Here is an 18084-nt window from a genome sequence, read left to right as displayed (position 1 = left end):
ACAGAATTTTAGCATAATACAGGTAATTAATTAATTAATTAATTAATATTGCTTATTGTTAATGTACTAAATAATAATAACAATAATAATAATATAAACATTTAAAATTGTACTAAATGTTAAATGTTTATATATTATGTGTTTTTTATTTAAATGTGTATTTCTAAAACATTTTTTAAATATTATTATTATTATTATTATAAATAGGTGATTTGTTATTATTTTTATATAATTTTATTTTTATTTTTTAATAATAAAGATTAATATTGCTTATTGTTAATGTAGTAAATAATAATATTAAAAGTAGTAAAATTGTTAAAATAATTTATTTTATATAAATAATTTACCAGAATATAAATAATTTATATAAGTATTTTTAAATAAAATGAAGTTTATAATAATAATTATTAACATTTCTTATAAATAATTATTTTAAGATAATAAATACTTATAATGCACATTTTTTACTACTACGAGTAATTATTAATATAATTAATCATAATGTAAATTATTATTATAATTAGAATTTTTTGAAAATTAACTATTTACCTTTTATTTGTATATTCCTGTTGTCGACATTTATAAAAGGAAGCGATTTTACACAGTTAATGGAAGTTTAATCACCAAAGTATTAAACTTTGGCTCATGGCTTGTTGTTTTAAGTCATCTTTCCTATACAGTCAGGAATATGGTTTGTTCATGTCCAAGTATCTAAAATGTACCTAATTATACATCTATTGGTCTAAACTCCTTTAATCTGTTTTTCTTTTCCAGATTGCTGTTCACGTTTGAACCAAGATGTCGCTGAAAGTCCAGACAAGCAACATTACCAACAAGAATGACCCTAAATCGATCAACTCGCGCGTGTTTATCGGCAACCTGAACACAGCTGTGGTGAAAAAGAGTGACGTAGAGACCATCTTCTCCAAATACGGCCGTGTGCTGGGCTGCTCGGTTCACAAAGGCTACGCCTTCGTTCAGTACGCTAACGAGAGACACGCTCGTGGAGCCGTCATCGGAGAAAATGGACGCGTGCTTGCTGGACAAACCCTCGGTGAGTTGGACAATAACATGAGTCTGTATCCCATCTGAATAACGGCTCTCCAAGGTTAAATTGCTGTGAGAGCAAACTGACTTTTTAAGCGCCCCGTAGAGTGTTTGGTTAGCATGCGCTATGACTGCTGCCAAGAGCGAGCCCCGTGACACCGAAGCAGTTATGATTAATATCTATTGATGACAGTTTCCTTTGGCCATCAGTGTGACGGGGTCAAAGCGAGGTCAATATAGTGCACTGCAACTAGATCAACATTATAAGGAGGCCAATGTGACATCAGCGTCATTCTCTGCTCTTCAGGTTTCCTGACCTCGATGAATTTTAAGCTTGTATTGACTTTTTTCTTGTAGCTGTTGAACACTTGTACTGTAATAAAAGTAGGGCACTTAGTAGATGGTATTTTGTGAGCATGCACTATGCCAGGAGTTCAGTGTGCAAGTGTTTGGAATGAAATAATAGCACACTCATTACTGGATATTGGATAACTGCCAACTATGTTTTAAAAATAGTGTAGTAATAGTGTGTATGCAATGCTAAACATTTCAAACAGTACTATGCTACATTAGAGAAACATCAAAAACAGTTAGCACTTTTAATTGTCTGTAATCTATACATTTATTATTTTTAATGAATCTAAATATAATAAATGGTAGATGTCTGTATTATAGTTATTACTATTATTTACTATTTATGTACTGTAAAAAAATAAATGTATTTATATAATTATTAATGTATACAATTATTTAATACTAATTGTATAGTTTTTTTACTTGTACAGCTTAGTGTTTTTTTAAATCTTTAAAATTTTAATTACATTTTGTAATATTAATAATATAGTAAATGTATATAATTATAATTGTTATTGCTTATAGCAAAAATAATAATAAGGTATAGTTAATATTATTATATAATTAGAATATAGAAAATGAAATAATTATAATCGATCTCTGTAATATTATTATTACTATTTTGTTAGATTTATATACAGTAAAAAATTATAAGTACATTATTTATATAATTATTAATCAATGAAATAATTTAGTTATTTAATACTAATTTTATACTATTACTTGCTTGTACATCTTACTATCTATCAAAAACAATAACCTAATGATAAAAAATATAGTACATTTATCTGATAATAATAATAATAGTTGTTGCTATTTATGTACAGCTAAAATAATAATAAAATATAATTAATATTATTATTATAATATTATTATATAATTATAATTACAATTAAGAAAATCTATAATTATATTAAACAATATAGAAAATTTTAATAATAATTACAGATTTCTGTAATATTTATTTTATTTGTTGTTGTTGCTATTTATGTAAACCAAAAATAATAATAAAACATAAAATGTATGTGTTTTTTTAGTCAAATTTGCAATAATAATAATAATAATAATAATATAGGTCCATTATATGATGATGATGATGATGATGATGATGGTAATAATAATAATTGTTGTTTATGTACCACAAAAATAATAATAAAGATATATAATTAATAATATTATAATATAATTAAAAATATATACAATTAAAATAATTATGATAATAATTATAGAGTTCTGTAATATAATTATTATTTTGTAATATTTATACACTGTAAAAATAACATACAGCTTGCTGTTTTTTTTTTTAATCTGTCAAAAACAATTAAATTTTTTATAAAACATTTTTTTTTATTATAATAATAAAATAGTAGTACATTTATATAATAATAATAATAACAATAATAACAAGAATAATAAAATTGATATTATATTGTAATTTTAAATTACTTTAGAAATTAAAAGTCAAGTGCATTGCATTATGCGATACAGTATTCTGTACAGTATGCTGTCTTGTGCACTTCACAGTTTGCCATACAGAATACTTATACAAGCTATTTAATGGAAATAGCATGAGTGATATTATAGTAGGCCTGTGTCATTCTAAACATAGCCTTAGTGTTCAGACAGACTCATAACAAACTAATAAACAATTCCTCTCTTGCCCTAAAGTACACACTAGCCAGTTTCTCTGAAATCTGTCTTTAGCGTGCGCCACTTCAAATGAATTACACCCAGTCAACATGGGGTCATATTATCAGCGCGCTATTTCAGTTATCAACTCGTTTTAATCCTCATCATAGCAGCCAGTAATGCTGCGTCCTCTACGAAGTGACCTCTAGACACTGATTGGTTTCTCAGCTGTGCCGGTATCCGGGCAACCGAGCGCCGAGGCCCCGCCCCCCTCAGATAAATGAGGAACAGGACAGGTGTGTCAGCGGCAGGTGTTCGTGTCACGCTGAGGACATCAGACAGTTGTTCATTTGCTCGCTTCCACCTTTTATGTCTCTATCTCTCTGGCCGCGCCGTCCCGTTTTTGCCTCGATTTAGTTCGATCTCTGTCTCCTTCACTTCCAATCTTTGTTTCTCCATCTCTCGTTTGCCCTCCAGCCCTCCGCAGCTGCTTGATGACATACGTGTTTTTTTTCGGCGGTCAGATTAGCCGCTGTTTCGCGCTCCACGGAGCCTTTGGCTTCCACTTGACAGCCCCGGTGACCTGTCAGTCACACGGCCTCGCTCGTTCCCCACTGGCCAATCAGTCCCGGAGCTGAAGGAAATCATCACGGCTGACATCTCTCCCTCAAACCCTGGCGCCTCTCGCTGTCTCAAAGCTCGCTTGAGTGTTGGAAATATGAAATCGGGTGACAGAGCCATGTCTTCCATTGCTTCGCGGCGATCCATTATTCTCTTTCCTGTCATTGCTGTTATAAAGTGGAAGCCGAGGAGGCTCTGGAGGCTGAGGGAAGAGCGCCGACGCCGGATCGTTCTGACCCGGTCGAGTGGGGGTCGAGTGCCCTCTGGTGGGAAAATCGAGCATGTGCTTATGCAAATCCACAGCACTCCCACTTCACGACAAGTGTCCGTAATGTCAGTGCACCGTGATAATTACACAGTCATTAGATAACAGCCTGAAGTGCACCCGGTAACGTACAATTATCAAAGAGCTGCAGATGTCACTTTGAAAGGCTTGTGCCATCTGTCATTGTTTAATACGTATGTCAGATAATTACTCTGTGCTGCATTTTGTAAGTCAAAATGAAACTTTGGATTGAATGCGTTTTCCACTTCTGTTCACAGATATTAATATGGCAGGTGAACCCAAACCTAACAGGCCTAAAGGACTGAAGAGAACCGCTGCAACATTATACAGGTGAAGGGAGAAAGGGTGTATTGTTAACATTTTTTTTAAAGAAGTCTCTTCTGCTATGTGATCCAAAGTACTAAAAAAGCTGTAAAATTTAGAAATATTTTTACTATTTAAAATAACTGTTTTCTATTTGAATATATTTTGAAATGTAATTTATTTCTGTGATGCAAAGCTGAATATTCAGCATCATTACTTTAGTCTTCAGCATCACATCATCCTTTAGAAATCATTCTAATGTGCTGATTTGCTGTTTAAGAAACTTTTTATTATTATAAATATTTAAAACAGCTGAGTACACTTTTTCAGGATTCTTTGATGAATGGAAAGATCCAAAGATCAGCATTTATCTGAAATAGAAAGCTTTTGTAATATTATACGCTATACCATTCAAAAGCTTGGAGGAAGGAAATTGGAGCTTTGGGAAAGAAATTATACAAATTAATACTTTTATTTAGCTAGGATGCTTTAAAATTATCAAAAGTGATGATAAAGACATTTATAATGTCACAAAAGATTTCTGTTTTAGATAAATGCTGTTCCTCTGAACATTCTATTCTATTCAGCTGTTTTCAACATAAGGTTATTATACAGGTGAGATGTTGTTACCTGTATAATAATCTTATGTTGAAAACAGCTGAATAGATTTTTTTTTAGGTTTCTTTGAATAGAATCAATTCATCAAATATACCTGAAAAAAATCTACTCCGCTGTTTTCAACATAATAATAATAATAATAATGATAATAATAATAATAATAATAATAAATGTTTTTGAGCAGCAAAACTGAATAATAAAATGATTTCTGAAGGATCATGCGACTGGAGTAATGTTGCTAAAAATTCAGCTTTGAAATCACAGGAATAAATTACACTTTTAAAATATATTCCAATAGAAAATGGTTTTAAATGTTAAACGTTTAAATGTTTTTGCTGTACTTTGTGTCAAATAAAAGCAGGCTTGGTGAGCAGAAGAAATTTCTTCTTTAAAAAAAAAAAAAAAAAAACATTAAAAATCTTACTGTTCAAAAACTTTTGACCGGTAGTGTAGCTTGCAACACATTTAAATACTGTATTGGAGAGAACGGGGTAAGTTGTCACATGCGTCAAAACAGTGGTTTGATCATTTTTCATGTTTTATAATTGTTTCACTTAGCACAATATTGCTAAGAAAGGCTTTTGAAAAGTGTTTAGTACATTTTAAGTTAAAATACACTAGCATTCAAAGGTTTTGGGGTCAGTAATTCTTAGCAAGGATGCATTCAATTGATCAAAAGTAAGAGTGAAGACATTTATAATACAAAAAGTTTCTATTTTCAAAGTAATGTTGTTCTTTTGATCTTTCTGTTCATCAAAGAGTCATAAAATATCATGGTTATACAAATCCATGTAGCACGACTGTTTTTAACATTGGTCATCATAACAATAAATGTTTATTGAGCAGCAAATCCGCATATTAGAATGATCTGAAGGATCATGTGACACTGAAGAATGGAATAACGATGCTGAAAATCCAGCTTTGCAGCTTTGGCTTTTCTATTTTTATTTTTTGGTATTTTTAGATGTGTAAATAAATGGCATGTTCGCATTGTGACAACTTGCCCCATATAGTGTGACACATTGTGTGCATCTTTTTTTCTTTTCAATAATGGTGCAAATGTTCAATCGCTATTTATCTAGTGGAAACGTCATAGTATCTAAGTTAAAATTGACTAAAAGTTGCTTTGGTCTCTGTTGAAAATGTTTTTTTTTTATGTCCTGTAAATCACCTATATGTGACTCTGGACCACTAAACCAGTCTGAAGTTACACAGGTATATTTGTAGCAATAGCCAAAAGTACATTGTATGGGTCAAAATGATTGATTTTAATTTTATGCCAAAAAATAATTCGGATATTAAGTAAAGATCATGTTCCTTGAAGATATTTTGTAAATTCCCTAACGTAAATATATCTCAACTTTATTTTTGGTAATATGCATTGCTAAGAACTTAATTTGGACAATGTTAAAGGCGATTTTCTCAGTATTTCGATTTTTTTGCACCCTCAGATTCTAGATTTTCAAGTAGTTGTATCTTGGCCAAACCATACATCAATAGAAAGCTTATTTATTCAACTTTCAGATGATGTATAAATCTCAATTTTGAAAAATTGACCCTTATGACTTGTTTTGTGGTCCAGGGTCACTTATTTAAAATTGTCTTTTTTTTATGTTTAATCCCTGCAGTGGTTATGATTTTGACTATGATTACTACAGAGATGACTTCTATGACCGGTGAGTCCATGATTTTGCACAAATTATTCTGTTGAAATATAGGAAATGCACCAAAGTTACATCCAGAGTGATTTTTTTTTCCCTGTAATTTCTTAACCATAAAATGTGTAATTTATAGCCATATTATATTTAAATATTTGAAAGTCATCATTAACATTCAATGTGCATATTATCAAACTTCTTTTTTTTTATTTTATTTTTTTATAAACATTATGATCATCCTTGGGATCGGAAAGATTTTTATAATTGGTTTTTAAAGAAAGTCAACTATTCAAAAATACTAAAAACAGTAATTTTGCTAAATATTTTTACAATTTAAAGCAATTATTTTATATCAAACAAATATTAAAATATAATTTATTCCTGTGATGCGAAGCTGAATTTTCAGCATCATTACTCCAGTCTTCAGTGTCACATGATGCTTCAGAACTCATTTTAATATTCTCATTTGCTGATTAAAAATACATTTCTTATTATTTTCAATGTTGAAAACAGTTGAACTGCTTAATATTTTCATGGAAAATTACATTTTTAACATTATAATAACATTATTTTAATCAATTATAATAGCATTGTGATAAAATACCTTCAGCTGCTTGTGACTGCTGTATAAAATCATCAAAAAAAAAAAAAGCTTGTCATAGGCATTGATAGTCACACTAAAACCATTTACGAAAGAAAAAAGTACTGATTGAGTACTAAAGCGTTTTTCGCCCTTGCTGAAATATACTGACCTGAACCCATAACCCAGCAGTCAGGCTTTATACAGAGCGTTTTTTAGTGCAGTGACTCATAATGAAGTGAGGCACAGCGTTCTCTCTGTAGCTCGGCTCTTCCTGTCATAATACATTTTCTCACAACTTGGCAGAATGTAAAGGAACTCTCATAAAAACACTCACACAGCTGTAAGCTGCGGAAAGAAAGGCGGAGGAAAAAATCTGAGTTTCACAAGAACTCCCTCCACGACCCGTTAAGCAAACTTTGGCTGGGCGAGCGCTCGCTTGGCCGGCGTCCCTTTTCGGTAGCTATGGAAACCCTGCTGCGAGACTCAGCTGGACGTACTTGTTTGCAGATGTAAGGGATATTGCGTCCATATGATGAGCTGACATGTTTATTGATATCTCTCTTGTGATCTCTGCTCCCTGACTTACAGCCGTCTTAGGGCGATGCTGACTCCAGTCGATATTTTACAGCAAACATATCCAATAATTTAGATCTCTAGGATCGCGGATCAGTCGGCCGAGCCGCGTAGATGGCATGTGGGAAGCCAGCTGGTTGCTTTTAGGGTCCTGTCTGGGCAGCAGACGTGCTTCTCTTTGAAGGCGAAAGTATCTTCTTCTCTCACTTCATTCATGCCACATCACCTCCTCCATCCCTGACAGCAGAGCTCTAGGACTGACTCCGATACATACTATTCGCATTGGCCTCGTTTCAGCTCATTTGGCCAAAATGCAAAGACGTACGCAGTTGGTTTACGATTCTCGGGTGCATCTGTTAATGAGGAGGTGATTGAAAGCAGGTATGCTTTGAAAAGATGCCACTTTACTCTTGCTTTCCCCAACAATACATGAGCCCACTTCTACAAATGATGGGCAAAATCCTATCAAGGCATATGCAAACAGTATTAGATGGAATTTTTCTGTAATTGGTCATTTATTTGGAGTTTTTTTTTTCTGACATTTAATGGGTTGGTGCTCATATTTTCAGGTTTAGTAATTTAAGTAATTAAAAATTTTATGTAATATTTATATTTTAATCCATTTCATATTTATCTCAATTATTCAAGTTTTTAATAATTTTTAGCTTTAGTAAACATATTAATTTTACATTTGTTATAATTACTTTTAATTTAATTATAATTACCTTATATATTTTTTTCTAATATTCTTAAAACATGCAGAATTTTTAGAATTAAAAAATAATAATTTTACAATGTCATTTAAAAAAACATATTTTGACCACGTATCTGAATATTGTGAAGAAATGTAACCCTATGATGGTCCTGAGGTGGGAAAATATGATTTTTTTAAGGTTTAGCAGGTTTTTTTTTTTTTAATTGATTGAATTAAAAAAATCACATAGCCTAGTCCTAGACTAAAATGTAAGTCTGAGCTGTTTCAACTGAAATAAAATTGCACTGATTGATTTTAAAATATATCAGTGCCATTGTTTTGTCTCAAGATTCACACCAGTAATGTTTTTTTCTAAGCACGTTTATAAAAATTACTTAAATGTCCTAATTGAACTATGGCCTAATCCTGGCTTAGTCTAAGCCCTGTCTGTGAAACCAGGCCTTAAAGTCTATGCATGATCTATAAACTCACTGTGGTTGCATGAAGCGGTTAGTGTCTTCATATGTCTCTTTCTGTCTCCAGACTGTTTGAGTACCGAGGCAGAGTATCACCGGTGCCCAGAGCGGTTCCAGTAAAGCGCCCCCGTGTGGCAGTGCCGGTCGTCCGCAGGGTGAAGTCTTTACCTGTCAAACTCCTGACCAGATCCACTATCCTCCCCAACAGTTCAGTCAAAAACAAGTGTAAGTTCAGTTTCTGTTTTCAGCCAGTTTTCTTTATTTTTCCCATGTTACTGACCTACACATATTGTATGTTAAATGCTGAAACATCAAAAGCTCCTTAAGACGCAGTGATCTTAAAGTGCACTGAGATGATTTATGGACAGCTTGAACTCTTGAACCGGCCTTTGGGCAATTTGACAGATTACCATGCCAGATTTAGGATTTAGGATGTTTGCAATACAGCAGCAGAGGAACCTTTTGTCTTGGGCAGTGCTCCATTATAGTTCAACCAAATACCAGCGCCTTGCTTTTATTTCTGTTTTGATTTTATGGTGATATATAAACCTGATTTATTCATCTATAACATTGTGTTCTTTTGTAAACCTTGTGTGTATGTGTGAGCAGTGAAATCAACCGAGCTGCAAGCTATCAAATCAGAACTGACGCAGATCAAGTCCAACATCGACGCGCTGCTGGGACGCCTCGACCAGATTACAGAGGACAAATACTGTGCCGCAGGTGTGATGTTATGTCTCATATCTGCTATACACACAAACATATACTGTATGCGGGGTCAAAGTATGGGGTCATTATGTCTTTTCTTTTCTTTTCTTGTGCGCTAATGAAGTTAATACTTCTATTCATCAAGAATGCATTAAATTGACCAAAAGTAAGACATTTGTAATAAGATTTCTATTTCAAATAAATGGAAAGGCACAAGGTTTTATTTTGGATGCAATTAATAGATTTGACAGCACTAATAATGTTTTATATTTAAGTTGTCTTGCTTAATACTACTTTTTTTTAATAAAAATAATCGTAAATAATTGTTATGCGAATAATCGTGATTAATCATTTTGACAGCACTAATAATATTTTTTATATTTTATTTGCTCTGCCTAATACTTTTATTTTATATGCGATTAATCACGATTAATCGATTTCACAGCACTGATCACATTGTTTAAAATTTTTGTTGTGCTGTTACTTGTGTTTTGGATGCATTTAATCATGATTAATTGATTTGACAGCACTAATAATGTTTTATATTTTAGTTGTCTTGCTTAATACTGTTTTTTTTATGCGAATAATCGTGATTAATCAATTTGACAGCACTAATAATACTTGTTTTATATTTTATTTGCTCTGCCTACTACTTTTATTTTTTATGCGATTAATCACGATTAATCGATTTCACAGCACTGATCATATTGTTTTCAATTTTTGTTGTGCTGTTTAATACTTGTGTTTTGAATGCATTTAATCACGATTAATCGATTTGACAGCACTAATATTGTTTTTTTATTTTAGTTGTACTGCTTAATACTTTTATTTTGGATGTGATTAATCGTGATTATTTGATTTGACAGCAATAATATTATTTTATATTTTAGTTGTGCTGCTTAAAACTTTAATTTTGGATGCAATTAATCGTGATTGATCAATTTGACAGCCCTAATAATATTGCTTTATGTTTTAGTTGTCCTGCCTAATACTTTAATTTTGGATGCTATTAATCACGATTAATCGATTTGACAGCGCTAAAAATATTGTTTAAAATTTAGTTGTGCTGCTAAGTACTTTTATATGCGATTGATCACAATTAATCAGTTTGACACCCCTAATATTATTGCTTTATATTTTGGTTGCGCTGCTTAATAATTTTATTTTGGATGTGATTAATTGATTTGACAGCACTAATAATATTGTTTTATATTTTAGTAATTATTTTATTTTGGATGTGATTAATCGATTTGACAGCACTAATATTATTGTTTTATATTTTAGTTGAGTTGCTTAATACTTTAATTTTATATGCGATTAATCATGAATAATCGTTTTGACAGCGCTAATAATAGTTTTATATTCTTGTTACTCTACTTAAAACTTTTATTTTGGATGCAATCATTCACAAATAATCGATTTGACAGCGCTAATAATATTGTTTTATTTTAGTTGTGCTGCTTAATGCTTTTATTTTGGATGCGATCAATTAGAAGAACCAATTTGACAGCACTAAAAATATTGTTTAAGATTTAGTTGTGCTGCTTAGTACTTTTATATGTGATTAATCGCAACTAATCAATTTGACACCACTAATATTATTGTTTTATATTTTGGTTGCGCTGCTTAATAATTTTACTTTATATCCGATTCAATCACAAATAATCGGTTTGACAGCGCTAATAATACTTTTATATTTTACTTGTGCTGCTTAATACTTTTATTTTATATGCGATTAATTGTGAATAATCGATTTGACAGCGCCAATAATACTTTTATATTTTAAACGTATTAATCAGAGCCAATTATTTTGGATGCAATCAATCACAAATAATTGATTTACACTAAAAATGGTTTAAGATTTAGTTGACCTGCTTAGTTAGTACTTTTATATGTGATTAATCGCAACTAATCAATTCGACACCACTAATATTATTGTATTGTATTTTAGTTGTGCTGCTTAATACTTTTATTTTGGATGTGATCAATTACAATTAATCGATTTGACAGCGCTAAAAATAGTTTAATATTTAGTTGTTTAATATTTAGTTGTGCTGCTTTTATATTTTAGTTTTTTGTTTGGTTGTATTGATTTAGTTGTGCTGCTTTTATTTTGGATGTGATCAATTACAAATAACCTATTTGACAGCACTAAAAATATTTTTATATTTTATATTTTTTACTTAATGTGTCCATGCTGAATAAACTGACTCACTTGATTGACTCACTTACTTGCCCAGTAATGCATATATATATATATATATATATATATACAATATGCACACAATACTATATTCTTCTGTACTACACTAGCCTGGTTGTTCGGTAATAAATCAAGGTTATAGTCTATTAGAAACTGTTTCATCAAAATATGCCAGATATACCTTCCTCCAAGTAATGATTTTATGAGAAAAGCTTTCAAAAGGCTTTTTTAATCATATGGAAACCCCAGCAAGCAGTTTACTCTCCACACAAACACACTCAGCAAAGCGCTGAATCAGCGCAGCGCCGCTGCTGTCACACGAGCCATTCACGGTTCAACACTTTTACGGCTCAGTGGCTCCAATCCAACTTTGCAGATTTGTCCCTCTGTTTCACATCAGCGGTCAATTTGACAAGCATTACTGCAGAACGCAACATGCCTCCTGAGTTTATTTACACACGGAAACCAGCTTTGTTCTCCTTCATCGTGTGTCTATGAATTGTTATGATGTGGCTAATGGTTTGTGGCTAATCAATGATGATGTCCCCCAGAGCGAAGCACATTTCTGTGCATGTATGCAAGTGTTGCTGACTGTTGAGGATGAAACGCTTTAAAAGCCCTCGTGAGAGAGGAAAGTCGACTAGCACTTACTCTGGCCTTCTCATAACATTTCAACTGGGCTGATGCGTAAATCAAAGCGAGCTCCAAATTTTTCTACATGTCTGCTCATGAAATGTGTCCCTGCAGAGGTGTCTTGGTTGTTTAGGATGTGAGAATTTGGACCGTGGTTTCCTTCAATGCTGGAGAAAACGGATAATCTCTAACACATACTGACACACTCGCTGTGTTAAGCAGTGGAAATTACAAAGCAGAGAGTGATACTTCAGTACAACAGCTGAAATTGCTTACAGCATCTTTAACCCTGTAAAGCCTGCTGTATTGTGCTTGATATGCAAATAAGGCCTCTAAATTAATAACACATCCACTATTCTGAAAACACAATCTACTACATGCCTTCTGCCCTCTGATTGGAATTTTATACTTTTTTTAGCAAGTAAAATTTGGTATAGAAACAAATTTTCATTTAGATGTTAGTAGTACATTTTAAAAACAATTGCAAAGATATGGCAAGTAACACATTGAATTTAATGCAAAATTTAAAGCAGAAAGACTAGCCCAATCTTTGTTTTATTTACAACAAAAATACAGTTTTGCTACAAATGTTTTACTGATTTTCATAAAGTAAACAAAAGAGTAGGATGGAAGGAAAAACCGAACAATATATATATATATTTTTTTTTTCCTGAACTAAAGCAAATTTTGTTTTCTTGATTATTAATTAGGGCTGTTGATTTAACATGTTAATCTACCTAATTAATTATGGAAAACAATAACTGATAACTGATTTCTGAATGAATCCATGTTTTGAACAAATTAAACAAATCAATAATTTAATAGCCCATTCATAAATTAATTAGCCGTTTGAACGAATCAAATGAATGAATGACTTGTTTATTAAGACATTTTCTGCCACCTCTTGACAGTTTTAATTTCTTATTTAGAGTATTATTTCATTAAAAATTATTTTGCATACAGTTGAGGTCAAAAGTTGAAATCCCCCTTTCAGAATCTGCAAAATGTTAATTATTTTACCAAAATAAGATGAAATGCATGTTATTGTTTATCTTGTACTGGCCGGAATAAGATACCATAAAAGACCATAAAACTGGAGTTGAATTTATAAAAAATATCCAGTTCAAACGTTTACATATGCTTGATTCCTAATACTGTGTTGTTACCTGAATGAACCACAGCTGTTTTTTTTTTTGTTTGTTTGTTTGTTTTGGTTTTGGTTTTTTAGTGATGGTCGTTCATGAGTCCCTTGTTTGTCCTGAACAGTTAAACTACCTGCTGTTCTTCAAAAAAGTCCTTCAGGTCCCACAAATTCTTTGGTTTTCCAGCTGTTTTGTGTATTTGAACCCTTTTCAACAATGACTGTATGATTTTGAGATCCATCTTTTCACACTGAGGACAACTGAGGGTTCAAAACACTAATGATGCTCCAGAAGGAAAAGCCATGCATTAAGAGCTGGGGGTGAAAACTTTTAAACATTTTTTTCTTATTTTGCCTAAATATGATATTTTTCATTAAGTACTGCCCTTCAGAGGCTACAGAAGATAGTTGCATGTTTCCCAGAAGACGAAATAAGTTAGATTTACCCTTATCTTCAAATTTAATTTACCCTTATCTTAATGCATTGTTTTTCTTTTTTGAGCATCAGTGAGTGTTTGAACCTTCTGTAATAGTTGCATATGAGTCCCTCAGTTGTCCTCAGTGTGAAAAGATGGATCTCAAAATCATACAGTCATTGTTGGAAAGGATTTAAATACACAAACACTGGAAAACCAAAGAATTTGTAGGACCTGAAGGATTTTTCTGAAAAACAGCAGACAGTTTAACTGTTGAGGACAAACAAGGGACTCATGAACAACTATCACTAAACAAAAAAACACAGCTGTGGATCATTCAGGTAATAACACAGTATGAAAAAATCAAGTGTGTGTAAACTTTTAAACCATTCATTTCTATCGTTTTCTCTTGTGGACTATATGTGAACATCTGTAAAATATCTTATTCGGGTCAGTACTAAATAAACAATAACATGCTTAAAATAACACCCTCTTATTTTGGTAAATTAAATCAAAATGGGCAGATTCTGATAGGGGGTGTAAACTTTTGACCCCAACTGTATAATTTCATACATAAAATCTAATAATAATAAAAAAAAATTAATAAAAGTAATTAAAATGGAAAAACTTTCTAAAACTACTTTTTGTATTATCTCCTTCATGCTTTTTATATGTAACGCAACTATGGCTTTAAATAGCCTTTTGTAGTTAATTTCTTTTTGATGTGCAATTAATCTCTACATGTAATTAATTAGATTACATTTCAATCGATTGACCGCACTATTATAATTTTTTTTTTAAATCATGCTAAATTGCATCAAGTTTTTGAGGAACGTTTGATGATCTCTCAATCATCATTGTATTGTACGTCATTATGCTTTTTCCCCCCACAACAGAAATACAGCTTTGATCGTTACAAGCTATGAGAATTTCATCTTACTTCTTGACCATATCAGAATCTGTACAGAATTGTATATTTTTGCTTAGTTTGTACCTCTGAAAAAAATCCTAGCTTCATATGTCACTATATCATACTACATGAGCCTAATGTATCAAATATGATAATCAAAATGCATGCAAACTATGCATTTTAGATTTAAAAGAATTTTTATTTTATGTCAGACATTACAGGGTTAAAAAGCCAGATGACAAGTTAAAGCACCAGTTATATAAAAACACACTTTTCCATGTGGCTTAGTGTTAATTCATCCAAAAATGAAAATTCTGTTATTAATTACTCGCCCTCATGTCATTTCAAACCCGGTAAGACGTTCGTTCATCTTCAGAACACAAATTAAAATATTTTTAAATAAAATCCAAGAGCTTTCTGACCCTCCATAGACGTCAACGCAACCGAAATCTCTCTTAGTTCAGTGTCTTTATATTCTGGTTCAAATATTCTGGTCCTTATTTTTGTTTTCTTTGCACACACAAATTATTTTTGTAGCTTCATAATATTACTGTCGAACCACTGATGACACATGGACTAATTTAACAATGTCTTTACTACCTTTCTGAGCCTTGAACATGTCAGTTGCAAAGTCAGAAAGCTCTCTGTCTTTATCAAAAATATCTTAATTTGTGTTCTGAAGATGAATGAAGGTTTTACGGGTTTCTGCACAACATGAGGGTGGCTAAATGATGACAATTTTCATTTTTGGGTGAACTATCCATTTAATTGAAGTTGTGTATGTAAATGTACGTAAATGCATATAAACAAACTTCTGTCTGTGTGCAGAGTTGCAGAAGGCAGATGAAATGAAGAGCGAACTGTCTCAGGACGAGTCGGGCTCGGAGTCAGAGGAACTGCTGCACAGCGATGTGGAGGACGGCGAGGAGCACACACACGAGGAGTGTGACGAAGACATGGTAAGACATCTATAGAAGACATTTATATGAGAAACGGAAATGACAGATTATAAGCAGAGGTGGGTAGTAACGAATTACATTTACTTCGTTACATTTACTTGAGTAATTTTTTGGGGTAACTAGTACTTTTAGAGTATATTTAAAGATAGGTACTTTTACTCTTACTCAAGTACATTTATAGTGAAAAAATTTTACTTTTACTTCGCTACATTTGATGGCGTTCCTCCGTTACTGTCCTCAGAAACGTGTCGTTGGAATTTTCATTTCATGTCTGATAAAACTGCGTTAATACTGCTGTGTATACAGCTGTTACAATGGAAACCGTAATATTTTAGCGCTCCTAAAGCGCCCCCTCGTGATAAAGAGTTAATTTTTCATTTCCAGTACATTTTTTTTTTTTCAGCTGTTCAAATGATTGCAATTATCGACCCATGTTTTTATGCAGCAAACACAGAGTTGTAAATGTAAAAAGTTAAGGTGCCTTCTAAAAATCTAAACAAGTACAGTAATATTTATGTTTTAAATAAATATAATAAATTATATACTCAATTTATCCCTTTTAATGTTATAAAGGATGAAATGCCACAGTGTACATATTTTGTTTTTGTGTGAAACTGTATCTGAATTTTAAATCATGCCATTTTATGGCTTAATATTCTACTTTACATTGTCCAATCCCATTACTGTTTATTTTACTTTTGCAGATCTTAAAAATGGTTATGAATTGCTTTAAATTAATATTTAATAATTCTGCACATACATTAAATGAAGTAAATATAATGAAATAAAATTACTTCCTTGATATTTGTTTATATTTGTGTATTGAAAACATTTTTGATTAGACTCCTATCTGATTTTCTATATTTAAAAAAAGGTCTTTTTTTATTTGGGCTAGTTAAATTAATTTTCGGGCTACCAAAATCTGAAGAGTACCTGCCCGAAGGGCTACCAGAAATTTTGCGAGCCCTGTGTATATATGTATGTTTTCAAGGAGAGCTGTGCAGAAGCTTTCCAAACAGTTTGAAATTCAGGGTCTTCACTTCATATCAAGAAGTAACTAGTAACTAGCTACTTGAGTACTTTTTCCATCGGATACTTTTTTACTCTTACTCAAGTATTAAGATTGTTACTTTTACTCATACTTAAGTAGAAGTACAAGTACTTATGGAAATATTTACTCGAGTACAGATTTTGGGTACTCTACCCACCTCTGATTATAAGAAAAGGGAATATGTTCTTAAAAACAACATGACATATCAGTTTATAAATCATCAAACACTCACACATGGTACCATAAGAATGTAAAAGTTAACAGTCTCCTAAAAGTGATTTTTTTCTTTTCTTTTTTCTCTTCAGGAAAACAATCACATATCTGAAATGGATTCCATTCTTCAATAAAAGGCAAGAACTCTTGAGCTGGGACAATGGCTTTTTGCATCACGGTGATAATTCAAACCATGAGATGTTTTACAAGTTTCTAATCAAGATGTTCTTCATCCAGAAAGCAGATTGTAAAAATGAAGTTAGTGAGTACAAACCACTAAATCTGGTTTCACGGGGGAATTCATTCAGTTCAATTGGTGTCCCAAATGATCCATTAAGCATGAGCAGGACACAATTTGGGGATTTTGCCACACTTAATTTTCACTTGTTTTTCTGAAAATCCTTCTTGATTTAAGAATTTTTAAGTAAGAAAATTATTTTTTGCTGTTATAAATATATATATATATATATATATATAGACACACACACACACACACACACACACACACAGCAAAAAAATATTACATTTAATTTAATATAATATGTTTAATATATATAAATATTAGTTGTATGATTTAAATCACCTTTTTGTGAGATTTATCCATATATATATATATATATATATATATATATATATATATATATATATATGTACATACAGCAAAAAAAATCTTTGCTTAAAACAATCTTAAAACAAGCAAAAATAATCTTGTTTTCTGTTTGAAATTAGATATTTTTGCTTACCCCATTGGCAGATTATTTTGCTTTTTCTAAGCAAAAACTCACTTAATTTTGACTCATTTTTTCTGAAAACAAGAAAATTATTTTTACTTGTCTAGAAAATCCTTCTTGATTTAAGAATTTTTAGATATTTTGGCTGGAAACAAGACAAAAAATCTAAGTAAGAAAAGCATTTTTTGCAATGTACCATTCAACTATGTAGGGTTGTCAATTCAATTCAATTCAATTTTATTTGTATAGCGCTTTTCACAATACAAATCGTTGCAAA

General features: G+C 31.7%; 1 protein-coding gene across 1 annotated transcript in view; it reads left to right on the top strand.

The window, feature by feature from the left end:
- The window catches only part of raly (RALY heterogeneous nuclear ribonucleoprotein), a 146909-nt gene that overhangs the window by 123380 nt on the left and 5445 nt on the right, over positions 1-18084 (top strand). Inside the window, exons 3-9 of the mRNA XM_073852086.1 lie at positions 775-1054; positions 4195-4267; positions 6487-6534; positions 8910-9067; positions 9452-9565; positions 15682-15812; positions 17169-17213. Coding sequence (XP_073708187.1) covers positions 799-1054; positions 4195-4267; positions 6487-6534; positions 8910-9067; positions 9452-9565; positions 15682-15812; positions 17169-17210 — 822 coding nt within the window. The 5' untranslated portion in view covers positions 775-798 and the 3' untranslated portion in view covers positions 17211-17213. The remainder of the gene's footprint in view (positions 1-774; positions 1055-4194; positions 4268-6486; positions 6535-8909; positions 9068-9451; positions 9566-15681; positions 15813-17168; positions 17214-18084) is intronic.

The sequence above is a fragment of the Garra rufa genome, chromosome 12 (genome assembly GCF_049309525.1).
Source record: "Garra rufa chromosome 12, GarRuf1.0, whole genome shotgun sequence".
In the NCBI taxonomy this organism is placed as follows: domain Eukaryota; kingdom Metazoa; phylum Chordata; class Actinopteri; order Cypriniformes; family Cyprinidae; genus Garra; species Garra rufa.
This window is presented reverse-complemented; position numbering and strand designations above follow the sequence as displayed.